Source organism: Trachinotus anak, unplaced genomic scaffold (genome assembly GCF_046630095.1).
Source record: "Trachinotus anak isolate AG129_WGS33_773 ecotype Australia unplaced genomic scaffold, CSIRO_AGI_Tana_v1 ptg000005l, whole genome shotgun sequence".
NCBI classification, from domain to species: Eukaryota; Metazoa; Chordata; class Actinopteri; order Carangiformes; family Carangidae; genus Trachinotus; species Trachinotus anak.
Window position 1 is genome coordinate 22,456,726 of NW_027273856.1, and position 20,069 is coordinate 22,476,794.

Consider the following 20,069-nt stretch of genomic DNA (forward strand, 5'->3'; position numbering starts at 1 on the left):
GAGGAGTTTCTGAAACCGAGCGACACCATTGGCCCGGGCCCCGGGGTGCTGCGCCTCTACGCAGGGTGCACCGAAGGAAAACTTCCCGCAAGCAAAGCGAAAGTCAACAGAGGACGGCCGCCTGCGTCTGCGAGGACTGGGCTTGTTCCGGGAAACAATGACGCACACGGTAAGAGACCCGCCAGCCTCCTCGGACATGGCTTTGCTTTCATCCGCTGCACCTGTCGCGACACTTAGGTCCGCTTTTTCGAAACTTCCCTCCCAAGCATGAGCTTCTCCGCATTAAAAAAAAAAGTGACCATTAATGATAAAGTATCAGGAGACCGGCTGAGCCAAGCGGGTCACATGTTCACTGCTCTCAGTCTCCAAGCCGGGGTCTTGTTTAGCTGTAACAGGTCTGTAAGCGGCTCTAACTCATGTTTCTAAGTAGATGCTGCTTAATAGCCACCGGCGGGCATTAAGGCGGTCATAGTGCAAAACAAGGAAGCTGCAGATAATGAATCAGTGTTTTTTTTTTTTTTTTTTTTTAATAATTATAATTACCTCTACTCCCTCTCCAAAAAAATAAAATAAATAAATAACCAACAATCCATGAATAAGTAAATATTTTTAAATTCAAAAGTTTAAATGCAGGACACAAGATGTCTTCATCCCCTATCGTGACTGACATCACACTGGTGTCAAAAGGTCAGCTTGTATCTACATGTCTGAAGCTCTTATTTTGTTTTTGTTTTTTTCAGGTGGTTTTCTGCTGATGACCTTTAAACCTAAAACTTTTTTGTTCTTTTAGAAATTGAAATGTAGGTGTTATGTGCTTCTGGATTGCTAATGGTAGCCTCTTTCTTTCTTCTCTCACATACAAGGGTGAGACGAACCATAAATCAGCCATGTTTCTATTCCATCCAGTTCTCTGTCTGTTTATTAAAAGTGTCAAACATCAGCCTTAACTTTAACAGTAGCACGGCTCCTTTCTCCAGTTCAGGGATTCAGGCAGGGCAGGCCTGGAAGATGAGGAGGAGTTTGTGGATATACTGGAGGAGAGGAGGCGCAGCAGTGATCTTTGCTATGCCCTCAGGACCTTTAACCCCCACCCCTACCAGGGAGCCCCACCCTGCTCAGCAGCTGAACTCAACAAAGCCGTGCTGGAGTCCCAGTATCTATGCTATGTGACCAAAGAGGTGGGACTGTGTGGTGTAAAACAAAATGTAACAAAGAAATTTCACACTGCAGCTTAATCAACATGGAGTCAGTCTTCTCCCTGCATCCCTCTTCAGATTGCCATGGAAACGGGGTCATCGGTGGAGGAGGTGAGAGAGGAGGCTTGTGGGATTTTGGAGGAAATGTCTCAAAACCTGCAGCTGGGGTTTATCAGGCTGATGGGCTACACGCTCACCAAGGTGTTCAAGAGGCTCTTCACCAGCATCTTTGTCAACATGGAAGGCCTCAACACGGTCAGGACCAGGGAACAATCAGTATCGTGTACATGAAAACAGCAAACATATGGACTCATTATTTAAATGTACAGCTCCAAAGTCACTGTTGAGCTGTTTGTGTAGGTTTCTGTGAAGTAGATCCTAAAGGGTCAGTCCACCCAAAACATAAAACATTATATGTTTGCTCTTCTCCCTTATGGTATCTAGCTACTGAATGCAGAGACATATTTGCAGTTTTATTTGCATGTAATATATCTGCCTCTGACATTTATTTGTGATACTCAAAAAAAAATGTATATATGTTTTTTTTTTATTTGGGTGAACTGAACCTTTAAGATCAGAAAATTAACAGTGGGATGTTAACTAATAAAAAATTTCAAAGCTCTTAGACGATGCACAAATGTTATTCCACAATAGTTTAAAGCTTATTTATGATTTCCTAGCTCCAACTAAAAATATGTTTTTACATATAAAAGAATTTGAGATTATAATTACCAACTTGTCTTGAGGCCTGTTAAAGGAACTTTAGGAAAAATGCTGATTTGTGTCTTAACTGAGAGTTAGATGAGAAGATTGCTACAGCCTGCTTTGTTAGCTTAGCTTAGCACAAAGGCTGTAAACAGGAGGGAACAGCTAGCCTGATCCCCGCTCTCTTTCTCCCCTACTCTCCTGTCTCTTTCTCACTGCAGCTATAATAAAGGCAAACAACACCCACTAAATAACTGAGAAGAAGTCAAACTACTTAAACAAACTATTCCTTTAACTATAGGCAGCTACTAATACTGAGAAGCTAATTTTAACAATAAAATGTTACAGCACATTTAAATGCGTGTTGTTTCAAAGGAACAAGTGTTTTGAGAAATATTGCAAGGACTGAACTTCAGGATGCTTCACATATGTTTTTATTCATGTATTAAATTAGCTTTGGTTTGTTTTTTTGTTTGTTTTCCAACAAGTGTCAGAAACAAATATCCCATCATGCTGCAACAGCAGTTCTGTTTTTTTTCTCCCCTAAAACTTTTATTTCTGTCCTTGCAGCTCCAACAAGCCGTTCAGGAGACTCCTGTGATCCTGATGCCCAATCATAGGAGTTATGTGGACTTCTTAGTTATCTCTTACATCCTGTTCACCTACGACATCCCTGTACCCGTTATTGCTGCAGGAATTCGCAAGTATCTATTTGAATTAAAACAAGAGAATCTCATAGATGATATGGGCTTATATTACAATATATCATACGGTCAGTTCTTCTTCTCCCTCTGTTAATTTCTCCTTCTCTCCAACTCTAAAGCTCTTGCAGGGATGAAGATGGTAGGAGAGATACTGCGTCGCTCTGGAGCTTTCTTTATCCGACGTGCCATCGGCTCTGACAAACTATACTGGGCAGTGCTGTCAGAATATGTCAAAACCATTGTCAGGGTAAGACATGATAATCTGCTCTGTCAGATGTACCAAACTCTAAAACTGCCGTTCCCCTTTTACAAATGGCTTCAGTATTCCTCTAAGTTTGGCCATCAGCTGCTTCCAACTTTTTTATGTCTTCTGTAGAGAGGACATGCTCCGATGGAGTTTTATGTTGAAGGGTTGAGGAGTCGCACGCTGAAGTCCCTGACACCTAAGTTAGGTGAGTGTCCACATGTTAACACAGTGTTCATGTGTGTCCCAGAGTAAGTCTTTGTTGCTGTTTCTTTTTTCTGTTGCCCTTCTGTCTCCAACACCCGATTACGGAGTTCTTTTATTGGTCAGTGGCTGTTTTGTTATTTTATACCATAGGAGTTTAAATATTCTGCAGCTGTGCAGTAGTGTGTGCTGATCAGAAGTTTTATTTTTTCACACCTGTGGGTCTTCTGCACTCCTATAGTTTATCTGTAATGGCCAGCAAGGGAGAACAGCTGCATTCATGGCCAGTTATTTGAAAACCTGACAAATACAATGTGATGGTAAAATGCACACAGCTACAGCAGTATCAGTTCATTTCATATATTTTAATATTTAATCAAATTTTAATTCCTTATTTTCATTCAGGGACATCTTTCCATTTTCATCACAGGTTGTATTTGTTAATAGGTGTATGTACTGCATATATATATATATATCCCTATCTGTTTGTGTCTCCCGACTCTACACTATCTGTATGTGTCTGCAGGTATGATGCACATGGTGCTGGAGCCCTACTTTAAAGGTGAGGTGTTTGACGTCACTCTGGTGCCCGTCAGTATCAGCTACGACCGAGTGCTGGAGGAGTCGTTGCTTGCCCACGAGTTACTGGGTGTCCCCAAGCCCAAAGAAAGCACCACCGTACGTCCCGCTCACATTACTCACTTCAGCAATAATTAATAATCAGCTCATTCCAAGACACCTCACCACCGGCCAGCGTTCACTCAGCTGTAAAACTGTTTATGGTGAGGGTTAATTGGGTTCAGATGAACCTGGGTGCCTCATTACTCTAGCCTGTTCTGAATCCTTACTAACATGTCATTTTCTTTCTTGTCCATTTATTATATTTTCAAGCAATATGATTTTTGACCCCATTACTGCTTATCAGAAGATAAATAAAGCTGATTTTTCTTGCCTGTGATCCACTTCCAGCCTCAATCTTTCTCTGCAGGGTCTGCTGAAGGCTAGCAAAGTGCTTCGGGAAGATTATGGCACCATGCACGTGAACTTTGGCCGTCCCCTGTCGGTCAGACAGCTGTGTCAGGGCAAGATAAATCGCTGCCAATACAACCTCATACCCAGGTTAAAAAGTCCTTTACAAATCTGTACAGGATATTCAGTCTGTTTACTGCATGCGCACCACACTCATTATCCAGGGCTTAAGCCAGGATTTTAGAAATGCTAAAGGTCAGGAGTTCAAAGTCCCCTATTAGCTACCAACCTACTTACCAACTTATTAAGTATAGTCATAAAATTGTACATTCTGCAAAAATTCATTCCTGCACGTGTTTAATTATATTTTCCGTAAATGTTACTTTATATCCCTGTCAGTACTAAAGTCCTTTCATAATGATTGTAGAATGCTTTTCAAATAGTTATAAACCCACCAAATGTTGACAAATGTTATTAAAGGAGTGTCCTCAGTAGTAGCTACAGCTGTGTAATCATCTGTTTTTCTGCCTGCATAGTCTGTTTGGCTGCATCACTCCCTTCATCCTGCTCACTCCCTTCTCCCTTTCTCCCTTTGTTTCTGTTCACAGAGACCTTCCTCAGAAGCCCACAGCAGAGGCTCAGGCCTGCGTGAGTTGGCTGGCTCATCTGATGGTACGAGTCCAAGAAGAGGGCTGTCTGATCAGCCCGTGGTCTCTGATGGCCTGCCTGTTGCTCCAGGCTCCTATCACAGTGTTAACAGAAGAGGGTCTGCTGTGGCAGCAGCTCACAGAGAAAACCCTCTGGCTCAGGAAGCTGGCGCTGGACTACAGGGCTCGTCTGAACTGGCCTGGTGGGTGAGAGGATAAAACGTTTTGTTTGTTTTTCCAGCAATATCTTTTATTTCTTGAAATAAGATTTAACAACAACAAAAACATAAACATATTCTCATGTATTTCCAAAGGATACAGTTTGTATTAATAACAAAATATAAACTCTAAATAAATAGATGAATACTTGAATCATAGAAAATGAAGGATAAGCTTTAACAGCTTTAACAAAAGTGTTTTATGCATTTTTATTTATATGATATCTTTTAACTAATTTAGTGCAAATGCAGCTGCACCGAGCTTGAGCACATGATTGGGATAAGGGTTAAGCTCTCCTCAAACTGGGCCTTAGATGAGGTCTTTACTTTCACTTCCCTTGAATGACCAGTAGGTGGCATTTGCATATTGCATGTCAAGTGGAACAGATGAAGTTACTGCAGAGAAAAGTAACTGAGCGCTTTCTCTCCAGCGCCTCACCTCAGGACATTAGAGGCTCCTTCAGCCTGGTCTGAGGTAGATCAGTCAGATTAGATGAATGTGAGTTGGCACGAGCGTTCAGATTCACTTAGGAGATGTTCAGTGGATTAATGCACTTTAAGTAACTTATCCTGAGAGGACCCCACTGAACTGTCTCACTTTACAGGTCTTGGGTGTGTGCAGGCACATAAACACACATACACATGTAGTCCGACCCTCTGAAACTCCAAATTATTAAAGACAGATAACATGGAGGTTGTTTTCAGCAGGACAAGCCCCTGACTCTGACGTGATGTCCTCCGCTGTGGCCCTTCATCGCTCTGTAGTTGATCATAAAGCTGGGCGTGTCTACCTGGTTCAGGATGGAGAGCCAGCGAGGAAGCATCCAATCAGCCCAGAGGAGGGTGTGATGACGATAGCGGCGGCGGTGCTGATGCTGGCCTCCTATAGGAATCAGTCGCTGCACATTTTTGTGCGTCCAGCCTTGCTCGCCACGGCCATACACATCACGAAGAGCACACGGAGAGGTGAGGGTTATTTTTTTTCAGCTAACACACTTGAAGGAAGAATACACTGTATGTTTTGCTCTGGCTTCATTGTGATCCACTCTTGTGTTCACAGACAAGCTCTTCACCTTCTTCTGCTTCCTACAGGAGCTCTTCTCCTACGAGTTCATCTTCATCCCTGACAAGTTTTCTCAGGTAACACCCTCATCTGTCAAGGCCCAGTTTCCTCCGAGCATCTTTTTTAAGAGGATTATTGTCTTCTTAAATAACGTGTGAAATCTTAGTTCACAGCTCTACTTCTCTACAATAGAACCCCAGGTTATCTAGTGAACCAGTGAACCTGTGTACTTTTGCTATGGGTGATGGCTTCTTGAGTTGTTGCTTCACTTTAAATCCAGAAATAATGTTGCTGATCTGTCTGTCTATTAATCAGGACTTTGAGGAGGCGTGCTTCCTCCTGAAGAAATGTGGAGCAGTCCACATCAGTCAGCAGGAAGTGACACTTTCAGACACAGGGCTGGAGACGCTCTCCTTTCTGCAGGCACTGCTACAACCCTTCATAGATTCCTATCAGGTGCTTTGACTTGTGCCCTCTCCGACCATGATAACATGATGTACACATAGATTAAATTCTTTGGCAGGGAAAGGGTGAAGTGAAGAACATTTTATTTCTGCATTCCTGAGTCCATATTTCTCTTTGTAAACTTTTAATTTCGTATCATTTTTGAATGTAGAACATTACCTCGCTGGTAAATATGAGTAAATAAATGATTCAGCCTTTAAAACAGAATTTATGGTGGAAAATAAACCAGTAACACTTTATTTCAAAATAGTTTTCTAGACAGTTACCTGGAAAAAATGTTTTAATCTGGTAGTTTTTACACAACTCTCTTTTTAACAGATCTGTTATAACAGAATTAATAAAATATAAAACATCTAAATAACAATTAAAAAAAAAACTAGATACTGTCTTCTTGATGTCTCAGTGGGACATTTGGGGATTTATAATTTTAGTATTTGGATTTCTAAAAACATGGCAACGGCCCTAGTGACAACTCTTTTTTTTTTTTTTGACATTAGATGTTTCCATTCCGGTGCCTGTTATTTGTAATGTAGTGTAATAAATCGTAAATGCTGGAGGTTTTGATATCATTAGAGACACTCTCTCTGCCGCTGAAAAATACTGTTCAGGTTGTTTGGTCACACCGGTTTTCTGACTAACTGAAATAACCAACGTAAATCATACTTTGCATCAGATTCTGATGCAGACACAAAGCAGTACATTTTCAGCTCTGTGGAGAAGTGGAGAAGAAAGTTTAGGTTCTTCTGCTTGATCTGGTGTGTTTTTATGTCCAGGTGATGTTCAGGTACCTTTCTGAAGAAGGAGTTCATGTGTTCACAGAGAAACAGTTCCTACCTGCTGTCCGAGAGTTTGCTACAAAGCTCATCCTCTCAGGTAAAACAGAAAGTGTGGCACCTCTGGCCTCCAGAACCACCTCCAGCCGCTCCAGCTCAGCAAATCAGTGCGCTCGATTATCTCTGTGTTTTACAGGTGAGCTTCACACCTATGAAGCCCTTTCATCTGACACACAAAAAAACGTTTTGTCGGCTCTGCGAAGACTGGAGGCTGTGACAAAGTTGCGGGCGTGAGTAATGGGATTAGCCCCTGCAAATCTGTTTGGTTTTAAGCTCATTTTCTGTGGTGGTTGAGAAGCTGTTTGCATTTTTGATGCCAGAGTAATGCATGTGAACTTTCTGTATCTTGTTTCCTCATCACAGGTCTGAGCCGAATGAATACAAAGTGAACAAAGCAGCTGTTAGAAAAATTGGAGACATACTTTGTAAGTAGTGATATTTTGATTTCGATAAAGTAGTTGTTATCTGTCTCTTACAGTTTTGCAGATGAATATTTTGGTCTTGTTTACCTTGCTTACTTTAGAATACTAATACAAATTTTTCTTTCTCCTCTTTCACTGTAGCAGGGAAAATCCCTCCTCAGATGCTCCAGACTACGCCTGACGCAAGACTTTAGTCTCCACTGGAACACAGCCATCTTCAGTACCAGCCCACAGTCCTGTTTACCCCTACTTGATCCCCTCCTCCTTTCCCTCTTCATGTCTTCATCCTCATCCTCTTCCCTCAGTGCCTTTATGCAGACCTGCTGCACCTTACACCTTAACCCTCAGACAGAATACTTTATCCTGGATGCCAGACTTAACCTGGCTGCGTTCCACTCTTGAACATCCACTACCTCCCCCTCTCTGTGTCCTCGCTCTCATCCCTCGCAGATCTGACAGGGCTAAGACAAAGCTACAAACACCTGACATGGTGACCCAAAGGTGACAGTGTTGCTGATTTGCTGTTGACGAAAACAGTTTTTAGATAAAAATACAAGAGTGTCCTCCTGTCCGTCCAGATATGACCAAATCACTGGTGATGCCTGTGGGTTGTGATACTGAACTATAACTTCATTTTAATAACTCACATTGTGTTAATATTTTTTTTAACTTTCTGTCCGAGATTTATTGTAGATTGACATGGCTGATAGAGTGAATGACTAAATAAAAGTGCCTGTTGACATAAGTCCAATTAGATAGTAAACACTGAATTATGACACTTGATTGTATGTGCATTCATGCAGCAATAAACGTCTAAATACCACAACAATCAAACAAAAATCAAATGTGTGAGTTTTCATTTGAGACATTTATTTTAATTTCTTTACATCTCAATAAATGTAAAACAAATGTAACAAAATGCACCATAGATTCTTTATCTTTTCCAAACTTAAATGACATTTCTTCTCTGATTCTGTTGGTACTATTCCCTCAGCAACACCAGAGGTCAAAGTTGAACCTCCTGTCGTCTCTGCAAACCAAACAACACTCTGCCTGCGCCTGTAACCCCTCAGCAGTTAGAAGAAGGCCTCTTAAGTGCCAATTAACCAGGAAACTGTTTTGCAAGGACAAAGATTATCTATACACAGGTGGCACGTCGACCTTGATGCGTAAAGCGCTGACAGGGTCTTGACAAAACACCGAGATGTATTCCAACACTTTAGAATTTAGCTTTTTCTCGCTCTCCTTGGCTCTGTGCCGCTCTTTGTCCCACCTCTCCTTCTCGCCGTTCATTTGGGAGAACAGGTTGATTTGGATGGTGCGCAGCGTCGCCGCCAGGACGTAGAAGCCTCCCTGCAGCATGTGGCAGAAGGCGGCGCCCACACTGAGCGCTGCGCCCATCAGGTTGGGCACCGTCTCACACACCACGCACATCCCCTCCAGGAAGTGCAGCGTGCCTTTCCTGGCCAGGGACTGGCCTTGGTGCAGGTAGCCGTGGGGAGAGGGGGTTTGCTGGGCATGGCTGACAAGGTATCTCCCGCAGTCGACGAAGTGGGTGACGGCTCGGCGCAGCGGGAGCAGGGCCAGGTACAGGTGACAAGCCGCTTTGGTCAGAGCATGGAAGAGCAGCCGCAGCTCAAGCACGGCGTTGCCTGGAGATAAGAGGGTAACAGGGTCAGCTGGAGTCTAATTTAACACCGTGCCTAATGTCAGTAACTATTACAAACAGCGTCTGCCACTGGATTAAAGTCTCCTCACCAGCCATGTGGGCAGTGGCGTCGCCTGAGCACGCAAGGTGAGCGGTGCTGCGCGTTATTACGCGCTATTACGCGCTCCTACCCATCTGCAGTTAAAATGGCCATTATCTCTCAACTGCTTTAGTCTTAGATCATATGTTTTTCTAGTGTAGTTTCACTTCGTCAAAATGATGTCGTGGGACTGTCAGTGACAGTAAAACACGCCAGAGAAGAAAGTCTAAAAGAAAAAGAAAACCAAGATTTTTGCGAGCCATGTATTAACTTAGGCCTCCTTAGTTTAAGATGTAGCACCACTACACACAAAATAACTACTAAGTGTTTCAGTGAGTGACATGCGCTAAGTAAGAATAATGGCATTATTTCCTGTTCCAGGATGTCCCAGTGCGCGATGCATCCGCCCATAAGTTTTGGGCAACTGAAAAGTAATTTTTAGCAAAACTGAAAGGAAAGATCATCTGTGTCTCTACCCAGAAAAACGCAGCGTAAAGCCCAGTTTACACTTTAAGCGAGGAGATAAAGAGTCTTTTTTTTTTTTTAATGCTGTAAATTTATGAAAGCTGGTTCCGCCATGTAGTCCCTTTAAAGCTTGTACATTTTCCACGCCATTTTTCCTCTTACCGTCTATAAAGCAGAAAATCCAGAGCAGGGCAATACACGCTGCCAACCAAGTGCACCAATCCATGTAGTCTCCCCCCTGTCCTGGACCCGGCGACGGAAAGAAAGAAAGCTGTGAAAATCCCGAGTTATGATCTGGCCAAGCCCTGCCCTGCCTTCGCGCAGCTAATACCCAAACATTAAGCAGTCGCATTCTCCGCAGGTGTCGGTGAGCGCGGCAGAGGAACACCTTGAAAGCGCACCTCAGGTGTGGACGGGCGCATTAAGTCGGGCCGAGCACAACTCAGTGACCCACTGCAGCTTACAGCGGCAGCTCCTCAGGCCTGAGGGGGCTCCGCAGACATGGACTCACAAAACCTTTTTAGGTTCACATTTAAAACACCAAATGTTCATGTAATGGAGAATAATTAAGAAATTTAAAAAAAAAAGAAAAGAAAGAGAGATGTGGAAGTTGTGTATGTACCAGGTGAAAATGTGCCAAAAAAAAAAAAAAAAAAAAAATTTGCAATCATTAAATATGCACTCGTCCCAAGATATATCGCGTATTAGATTTCATTTGTCAAACTTTGAAGTAAATGTTGTACGCTACGTAGGGTTTACGTGCACGCGTCTCTGCTGCGCGTCCTCGTCTCAGCCCGCTTGTGTGCGTGCTGTTGTCATGGCGACGGGAAACCTCCAGACGGCAGGACACCTGGAGGAGGCCCGTCTCCTCCTCTCCTCTCCTGTCTCCTCCTCTCTGCAGGACACTGCCTCTGTTGAATGAGGGGGGAACAAGCAGTCGCTGTTTGAAACGTGATGAGCTTCTGACCCTAAACCAAAGGCAGTTTGGGTTCATTTCGACCCATTTTTTTTCCTCCGGGAACTTTCGACCCAAACGTCCTCAAGTCAACAAAGGTAAGAAACCGGGACACTGCCCCTAAATTAAAGGCACTGTGTGGATTAGATTTCATTTAACTTCATGCAGCATTACTCTTCCACAGTTTGCAGCCTATTTAGCACCTCATATTTGAGCTAATACACATATAGATTAAGGTTTATTGGGACGTAATGTTATCATCACTGATGACTCACAGCTATATTTTTTCTCTTGATGCAGGGATGAGCCCTGTGAAGAAAAACACTGCCAGTGGTTTGATCACTTTCCACACACCTTTTCCTGTCAGCCTGTTGAAATCAGAGGTAAGGAAAACGTGTGTCTGCTAATACATTTATAGGTGCCACTAAAAACTAAATATTTAAATCATTTAGTACACTAAATGCAATCTTTTAAATCATGCACGCACACACACACGCACCCAGCACATGGACTTCTTGTCAGTATACCCTGCCTAATTCATCAACCTTTAGCAATGAATAGTTTAATATATAGAAATGCACACTGCTGTTGCCTTTTCACAAAGTGAAACTGTGAACTCTTGCCTAATAATTTATCACCAGCCTTTTAATGTCAGACAGGCTGTGTACCTTTGCCAGCCTGGATAGTTTGGCAGGGGTTACAATGCCCGCCTGAATGCATGGCTGCCTCCCTTCCCGTCCTGTCTGTACAGTGGCGTGTCTGAATGCATGATGCTGGAATCTCAGTGTCTTAGCAAGGGATGAATAAAAAAAGGTTTCAAGTTATTGGCAGACACATATAGCAGCTACTGTCGTTCTCGGGGAGAACAGAAAGAAATGCAAATGAAAAAAACCAACAAATGCAGATGAACAAAGCATCCACGCCCACGAACATACACGTTAAATTAAGGTTGAACTATTGTTTCAGACAAACAAAACAAAAAGCTGAGCGAGGGAAGGAAGCTGCCATCTTCATGCTGATGCCAAACCTGCTAAGTCCGGCCAAAAGAAAAAAAATCTCCATAGTGCTCTCACATACGTGTCCTACCATACGTGTTTGCGAAACAGTGAGAAGCAGCTCATGTTTCCAGGTAGTGACAGGAGCTGTCAGTGCCTATTGTACTGGCTTCTGTTACCCTCTGTTCACCTACATGATTGTGTCTGGTCTGCCTGTGAGCTCCAGCTGGGATTTCCAAGGAGTCAACAATTCGCTTGTGGCTCTGCAGTTTATGTCTTCAAGCATTTTTGCATTCACAGTTGGCAAGACCCACTGCTATGAAACAAGATGTAGACTGTAACTATAGCATGTTTTTGCATAGTTATGGATGACAGTAGTTACCGGTGTTTCAGGAGTGCGTGCCAGATGTGAAGGACATCACAGGGACCGGAAAGTGGCCGTCTCAACAGAGTGTGAGGCCGAGAAGCACCAGTGAAGGTGTAACAGCAAGGAATAGGGATGAGTCCTTGCCCTCTGGTCCGCAGCCGGGCACCAAACAGGACTGGCGCTCTCGCACCTCCCTCAGACAACTGCAGGTAGTGCACCCATCCACAAGCATGCACACGCAAAGAGAGGGGGATGTTTCTTACTGGATGTGTTGCAATTTAGGCAAAGATGGAGGCTGAAAATCAACAGGCGAGAGAAATAATCAAACCTTTGCTGGACACAGAAAATGGTTTGGTGAAGGTAAGAGGCCTTTGGTTTCTGTAGCACAATCTTTGCCATTTTTGTATATGCTTACATTCGTGATTCAGCTTTTTCCACGGCTTGCTCTTCATGGTGTTACAAAGAAAAAGATTTTGAATAGTAGGGAAAGATATTAATCTTTTTGTCAGTAACTCCTATGCTGGCTGAAATGTCTGTTCATTGAGGAGTTGGAGAGGTTTCTGAGCCAACGGGATGTAGCAGAGCTGAGGAGGAGGGAGCTGCTGCACAAGCGCTGGACTGAGCGTGTATGGTTTCCCCTCCAGATGAGAGTGGAGGAACATGTGTCCAGCTGTAGTCCTTTGGAGGCCAAGAGGCGCCAGAGTTTGTACAGCCACTACCTCCGTCACTGCAACACCAAGGTAATGCTGAAGCTCCGACTTTATTTTGTGCTTTGGCGAAGACTACAAAAACAAGCAAATCCCGCACAAGAGATATGTATTGAACTAACTAACTCTAACTACTGACTGTCATCGTCAGGGTTTTGTGTTTCTAGAAACCTATGATCTAAAGGAGTACAATCCCTTTCTTCTCAACATCAAAAAGCCACACTACTTTAAGGTAATTTCTGTGACTTAAATATTTCACTCAATATATTAAAGAAAATAGTTTTGGACATATTCACGTATTTCAAATGTGTCTATTACTGACAATATATTCCCCACTCTGTCCCTAGCTCAATACAGCTGACTTGACGGACTCATTACATCTTCAGTTACATCAAAGACTGAGGGAAAAGCGAACAGCACGGTCTTGTGAAGCAGGTATCTGGGAATTTTCCTTTTTTTAAACAAAGAGGAGATTTAAGACATTTATGAATGCCTTGCTTTGAGTTTGAGCTGAGATAACTGCACTGGCTTTTTCTCTTGAATCTGGGGATATTACAGTGAGGCTATGTTACTTTTGAAAGAAGTAATAACACAGTCTTCCTATACCAAATGTATTCAAAGTATTCAAGTTGTATTCAGAGGTATTTAAAGGCACCCTTGCTAAACTCAATACACTCAGGGGGTTTGTCTTCCTTGGTCTGGTTTAACCCATAACTTATGGTGGCTAATGTTACCAAACCTATATTCCTGTTTAAATCAATTCTCCACTTGTGCTACTGTTGTATTAGTTTAGCATCTTAGCTAAATACTAAACAGTAGTTCTGCATTTATTTTCTTCCCATTACTGTCACTTGTAACTTCAGCTTCAGTCAACCCAAATCATTGTAAAGCATAATTAGTTTTACAGCTTTAGACAGATTTGTGATGGTTTTTAATCACTCTTCAAATTATGCACCGATTTCTGTTGCCTTTCAGGATGTAAATACACAAGGAGACAAGCAGAGAAGCTACCACAGAGTGATCGTCCTGTCAGCGAGCCCGTGACGCCTCAGGCCAGCACACCTCTACAGGCCTCGTCCAATTATCGAGCCTCTGCACCCAGAAAAACTCCACTGGCTGATGAGACTGAAGGACGGAAGTTGAGCAGGTACATATACAACATTAAGAGAATAAATATTTTCTATAAACACTATAAGATCCGATCCACAACGACTGTGCAATACAGCTGTATCTCAACATCACTTGAGAATCACAGCAATAAGTCGTGTGTGAGAAGTAACGTCGTGCAAATGTGTCTCATCCAGGCTTGATACGATACCGTACCACATAAGGGCAACTACCACACCAGACGGAAGGTGCCGTCAGACCAGCTGCTGTTTCTCCACATGTGGAAGTTTACAGCAACTTCAGTCCTTTCCTACATCCAAATAAAATCTGTAACACAAAGTCTTCACCTCTATTCGCTCCTAACTACCTCACAGTTTTCCCCTGCTACCATACTTGAAGGTGTTTGTGTGCAGGGCTCTGGGAAACCAAGAGCGTGTTGAGAAAGTCGTGAAACAGTCAGCCACAACAAAGAATAATGTTTACTGTATGTACCTTTTATTCATGCCATTTCCAGGATTTAATGGCATACTTGGTTACACCACAGGGGTAACCTTTGACATTACATTGTACAGTGGTGTGCAACAAAGGGCAGGGTGAATGTATAACAGGGTGTGTCAACACATGTTGGACAGGCGCTATTCCCGCATTAAGAGTGACATCTTACTGTATACAAATTTGTATATATTATACAAAAATATTGCATTTCTTAACCATTTAGGAAAACTACCTGGTTACATTTTAAGGCATGTTCATTAAAGTATTGGCAATTCTGTTCATGTTTTTGTTGATTTGTTTCTAGCAAGCATTCCCTTTTCCACAATAAATTACTACTTCTGAGGACATTTCACCAGTTTGTCACTCTACATTTTCAGCCAACTCTCCTTCGCTTTCTGTTTGAGGTCACTGAAACGGCTACGGGAAGCTCAGAGCAGAACATGAGCTTTTCATGGCATCATTTGCACTGCTACAAACAGGAACTTTTAGGCTGTTTCTGTTTAGAAAAAATGTTTTCTCTTCATTACTATAAAATGAATGACTGTGTCTGAGGGAGTGTCTGGCTGTGTGTTGTCCTCATTTGCTTGGCTCATACAGCTGTAGATCTAGTTTCACCCAAACTTCTCCAGTAGGGACTTCATGTAGTAGTAGGCGACGGTTTGCAGCACCTTTGCTCTCCATCTCTTTCTTGATAGTTGCCACAGGAACTTCGGTCCGACCCATAAAATCTGGTGAGGCAGAAAACTAGTGCTAAGTAGGTGCTTTTGAGACAATGTTTACACACAGCTTTCAATATCTGAAAGTTAAAAAATCTGATAACAATTATTCTACCAGGCAGCAGCCCCAACACACAGTCACAGTCACGTCAAAAAGAACGCCAAAAAAGAGACAGTGGCGTACACAAAAAAACGAGTCAAAAGCAGTCGTCAGAACCTGGCATCCAGTCATTCAGTCATTGTGAATATGTGAGTCCCCTTTATACAAAAAGCCATTCTGTCTGAGGGAGCATCTCTGTGTTGTGTGTGTGTGTGTGTATGTGTCTGATCCACTGACCATCTGGTGAGAACTGGTCTTTCTCGAACACCGTGATACACAGGACGTCCTGGTAGAGGTCTTTGATAAAGAACTGGCAGTTGAAGTTCCACTTAGGGTTCAGAGTGTCGCTGATGGGCCGGGAGGTGTAGCACTGAGCCCCCATGGTCAGCTCACAGTACGGGTTACTCTTACCTGGAGAGAAATAATGAGGGTTTTTAGATCGACTAATCATTACTTGTGTAATATATACTGTATTAGTATGTCTTGAAGAAATGTAACATTGAACATTTGTATCCCATCACAGGGCCTCACCATTGGGCTTACAGGCCTTGAGCTCCTGAGCTTCAGTGACAGTCACCAGCAGTCGGCCGATACCGCTGGTTTTCAGGGAACGTGCTAAAACAAACACAGAACCATTACACATAAGCCTGAAAGACACAACAGGGTTTTGTCTGTTGAAACAACAGATCTTGTGAATAATGTGAGGACAACATACATATACAGGTGGTAAAAAGTATCTTTGTTATGAGTAAGGGACTGTACGAAAATGATTTGCCTGTTTCAAGGCTCACTTGTTCCCATCATAGTCAAGTAAAAAATAACATCATGACTATAGTAATAATAGAGAACACAAATACACATAAACAAACAAGATCTTTGTGGATATTGTTGATTAAATCTTATCTCTCATCTGTTCTCCTTCATATTACTCTGCCTCCTATTAGAAATGTTTAAAAAAAAAAAAAAAGTTAAATGTGTCTAATATACACATTTAGCCTTTTACTTTGTATTTTGTTCTAAAATTTGAAATGGGTGGAATATTGAAAACTGAAAATTGCTTATTCTACTTGCATATAATGGTTGCCCTGATGCCACACTGAAAATTATTATAGGGTATTTACACTAGAATAAACATATTTGATTCTTTATATTTCGCCTCTTTTAGTTGTAAAACAGTAAAATTAGTTGTATCAACAACTGGGATATTTAGATATTCATATTTATTTTAATATTCATGTTATTAAGGCTGCATTCAGAGTAATACAATTTAGTTGTGGATGTGGACAGGATGCCCATATATCCTGTTTCACTGCATTTCAAGCTTTTGTTACTCCTACTAATAGAGAGAGAGAACTGCTGTGTCAGGACACTGTAAACAATGCTGAAAAATCTCACACACACACACACACACACACACACACACACACGGTCCACTCAGTAGCTTCACCTAGTTGAAAAGTGACTGTTTACCTTGGTAAGCCTTCTCTCTCTTTTTCTTCTCGGTTTCTATGAAATGTTCAGATGCTGCCTTGATTTTCTGGACCCATGTTGTCCTGGCAAAACAGTAAACTTGTGAAAACTCCAGACACGAAAAATTGGCTCTTTGCTGAGATTTGCGCAGATGCCCATGTGTGCACGTGTACCTCTCGTTCAAGGTCTCCGTTTTGAGTGTGTAGACGCGATCGATGTGTGACACGTGGAAGAGTGGTTCGTCACTGGATGGGTCGGGAGGCATTTTCACCAAAACCTCATTTAGAAATAGTGGCTGGAGAAGAAAATAAACCAATGAATGAATGACATACAGACTGATGTCCAGAAAAGGAAAACAGTGAGGGATAATGTTTAGATAATCAATAATGAAATGGAAAAGAAGTGAAACATTTCAATGTGTTACAAGCAGATGTTACCTATAAATAATTAAAACAACACAAGTAGTCCTTAAACACCATGAAGGTATTCATATTATATCCCTTTGTCTTTCCTTTCCTTTGTCCTCTCGCTTACTGTTTTGTACATCTTCAGCTGGATGTTGGTCTTGGGGCTGAATAGCTTGTCAGGTCCTGAGGAGGAGAAGGGTTTGGCGCTGTGTGTGAGGAGGAGGAAATCATTGAAGAGGAAAGCCCACAGCTCCCTGCTGCTTTTGGTTTTGTACAGCCGACCACTGTGGAGCAGCTTGCGAGGCCCGAGGCAGTTAGTCAGTGAATTGAAGACCAAGTGCTGAAAGAGAGACGGGGAGACAGTAAAGCATGACGGAGGTGAGACGTGGGGAAGGAAGCAAGTACAATAAAGTGAATTAGTGAAAATTGCTCTCTGGTTTTTCTACTGTATGTGTGCATTTGGTTTGGTGACAGACGACATGAATTTCTGTATAACTGAAAAACAAACGTATCATATCTGAGTGTGTTTACCTCTATGGGTCCCTCACACTGCACGTGGCTCTGTATCCACTCCAGCCTGTCTGAGTTCTCCTTCTCCCTGACCCCCTCGTTGACCTGAGAGCACAGCTCCTCAGCTCGGTCAAGAGCTTCTCTCAGGGGTCCGCGGTCTGCGTGGCCATCTGGGGTGTGCTCCAGGATCTGAACAACAGGAAGATGAAAGAAAAAAGATAAAGAGAGACATGGATTCAGACAACGAAAAAGTGGTAGGTGGGGAGTATTGTAATTAGACAAACAGAGAGCATCTTCCACGTACGTTCTTGATAAGTAGGGGGTAGCGTGTGATCCTCTGCATGGGCTTGAGGAGGAAGCTGGACAGTGGCATTCCTTTACAGCGGTAGTTAGTGGCGATCTTCTGCTCAAGAGGAGGCAGAGGGTGAGAGAGATGATTTATATTTTATTGCATCTCACAGAGCCATGTAAGCCCTCTCTTTTTTTTTTTTTTTTTTTTTTTTTTTTAAACATCAGTCCCATTTCATGATTCCACAAGATCAACAACTTCATTCATACCTTGAGGAAATCTTTAAAGTCGGGCTGGTTGTGGGTTTTGCTCTGCAGCAGGGCAGCGGCGTTGAGCTGGCAGGAGCAGAAGCGGATGTAGGGCTGCATGTGCGCGAGCTCCGTCGCCAACAGGTCTCCTATCAGCTGAACTGGCATGTTGTCTCCTCCTGTCTTTTTCCGGACACGCAGGGCCCTGGGACACAGATGATGATGATGTGAAACACTTAAAAGATTTTTGTTACATCTTCAGGCACGGCAGTAAGCCAGGCATGGAAGTGTCAAGTCTTGCAGCTCTGATTTCCAGCTCATGTAGACACTGTGTGTGTGTGTGTGTGTGTGTGTGTGTGTGTGTGTGTGTGTGTGTGTGTGTGTGTGTGTGTGTGTACTCACTGAACTGTCTAAAATAATGTGAATAGATCAAAAAGTAAATCTGTTTTTTTCAGTGTGCAGACTTCACAGTTGCAGGAAGCAGAAAAGATAAAAAACATTAAACAGAATGGTTAAAGGTGGTGGTGTGTGTGTGTGTGTGTGTGTGTGTGTGTGTGTGTGTGTGTGTGTGTGTAATACCTACTTGAGCAGTTTGGTGTTACACATAATCAGCTCCCTCCAGTTAACAAAGATCACAGCCATCTCAGCTTCTGTTAGACGCCCTGACTCAGACATGGGCTTGTAGAAAACCTGAGATACATAAACATACACAAACAAGTACAGACAGAAACAAAGAGACACAAGATCAGTGCCTCAAATTCCAGAAAAAAGCTGACAATTTCTAAATGTGCCAGAATGTTTGAGGGTGTGTGTCTGTACCTCCAGTACCAGCTCCAGGTCCTCCACATAAGTCTCTTCAGTCTGGATGAGCTCATGGATATAACCCTGTCTCTTCCTCTCCTGAGGGGTCATGGTGTCCAGCGTCATCAGGTCGGCACACCCTATAGTGCGCGCACACACACACACACACACACACACACATGCCCATGCAAACGAACATACATGCAGGCAGACATGCATGCATGCACAAACACACCAGCAGCATGTGCAAGGCAAACATACATACAAACACTTTTCTGTCAATCACTACCATGGAGAAAACCGTGTAAGCACTCTTGTAAAAAACACTACACACATCAGCATGTTAAAATCTGCCTTTATTATCAGCTCTATGCTATTTTATTTACATTTAATGCACGAACAAGAGTGAGGCACATTGTACTTGCAGTACATAAACTTAAGGAACATACCAGGCAATGCTCACGCTAACAACGCTGCTACCGATGACTCTGGATCAACGAAAAATGAAGCACCTTTCACGGTGAAGCGCTCACTCCAAATGATTGCATAGGTGTAAATGAATAAAGTAGCTAATGTTTGAGTGAGAGAGCAGTGGAAGACTTAGCTGGTAGTTCAAGTCTTTGAGGTTCAAACTTGGCAAAAGTTGGATGTAAATGTCAGCAGTGTGGTGTTGTTTTCTCTGAATCTATTTTTAACAGGTGGTATGCTAATATCTGTTTGTTTTTTGTTTTTTTTTTTGCTGGTGATATCACAGTTCAGTACAACATGAGTCTCAATGTTAAATACTTGGAAGCATTAATAAATGGAAGAGTGCATTAGAGGTGATAATATTAACACAATCAGTTTTGATTCAAGCAATGTGTTAGCAAGCAGCAATCAAGGTTACTGGTGATTTAAGCAACAGTGAGTCTTCACATTGGTCCATTTTAACAAGGTTTGATGTTGTTAGTGCAAGAATGAGCGACCCTGTTAAAAAACTCTTTCATACTGATTTATAGCCTCAGTTTAGAAAACTAAAT

The 20,069-nt window shown here is 42.6% G+C and overlaps 4 protein-coding genes across 5 annotated transcripts in view; 2 read left to right on the forward strand and 2 right to left on the reverse strand.

The window, feature by feature from the left end:
- The first annotated feature begins 18 nt into the window (after positions 1–18).
- Positions 19–8,510, forward strand: gnpat2 (glyceronephosphate O-acyltransferase 2). Its single transcript, XM_071479017.1, has 16 exons — positions 19–169; positions 978–1,178; positions 1,275–1,451; positions 2,472–2,601; positions 2,725–2,852; positions 2,982–3,057; positions 3,580–3,731; positions 4,042–4,172; positions 4,631–4,872; positions 5,596–5,853; positions 5,948–6,027; positions 6,266–6,406; positions 7,189–7,288; positions 7,385–7,478; positions 7,612–7,673; positions 7,812–8,510. Exons 1-16 carry the CDS (start codon positions 158–160, stop codon positions 7,862–7,864), a joined length of 2,037 nt encoding a protein of 678 aa, XP_071335118.1. The 5' UTR covers positions 19–157; the 3' UTR covers positions 7,865–8,510.
- Positions 8,511–8,665: 155 nt separating this feature from the next.
- Positions 8,666–10,287, reverse strand: LOC139621996 (uncharacterized). Its single transcript, XM_071479019.1, has 2 exons — positions 10,046–10,287; positions 8,666–9,322 (listed from the first exon to the last, which is right to left on the reverse strand). Exons 1-2 carry the CDS (start codon positions 10,233–10,235, stop codon positions 8,805–8,807), a joined length of 708 nt encoding a protein of 235 aa, XP_071335120.1. The 5' UTR covers positions 10,236–10,287; the 3' UTR covers positions 8,666–8,804.
- A 514-nt stretch (positions 10,288–10,801) lies between these two features.
- fam228a (family with sequence similarity 228 member A) lies at positions 10,802–14,475 on the forward strand. Its single transcript, XM_071479018.1, has 9 exons — positions 10,802–10,936; positions 11,139–11,221; positions 12,227–12,409; positions 12,483–12,560; positions 12,746–12,940; positions 13,059–13,139; positions 13,255–13,342; positions 13,883–14,054; positions 14,212–14,475. Exons 2-9 carry the CDS (start codon positions 11,141–11,143, stop codon positions 14,336–14,338), a joined length of 1,005 nt encoding a protein of 334 aa, XP_071335119.1. The 5' UTR covers positions 10,802–10,936; positions 11,139–11,140; the 3' UTR covers positions 14,339–14,475.
- A 12-nt stretch (positions 14,476–14,487) lies between these two features.
- The window catches only part of itsn2a (intersectin 2a), a 39,738-nt gene continuing 34,156 nt past the window's right edge, over positions 14,488–20,069 (reverse strand). For both annotated transcript variants that reach the window (XM_071479012.1, XM_071479011.1), the window contains 11 exons: positions 19,069–19,190; positions 18,833–18,939; positions 18,271–18,454; positions 18,017–18,115; positions 17,734–17,901; positions 17,330–17,542; positions 16,969–17,090; positions 16,796–16,878; positions 15,857–15,940; positions 15,563–15,736; positions 14,488–15,237 (listed from right to left, as the gene is read on the reverse strand). In XM_071479012.1, the coding sequence (XP_071335113.1) occupies positions 15,086–15,237; positions 15,563–15,736; positions 15,857–15,940; positions 16,796–16,878; positions 16,969–17,090; positions 17,330–17,542; positions 17,734–17,901; positions 18,017–18,115; positions 18,271–18,454; positions 18,833–18,939; positions 19,069–19,190 (1,508 nt within the window). In that variant the 3' untranslated portion in view covers positions 14,488–15,085. The remainder of the gene's footprint in view (positions 15,238–15,562; positions 15,737–15,856; positions 15,941–16,795; positions 16,879–16,968; positions 17,091–17,329; positions 17,543–17,733; positions 17,902–18,016; positions 18,116–18,270; positions 18,455–18,832; positions 18,940–19,068; positions 19,191–20,069) is intronic.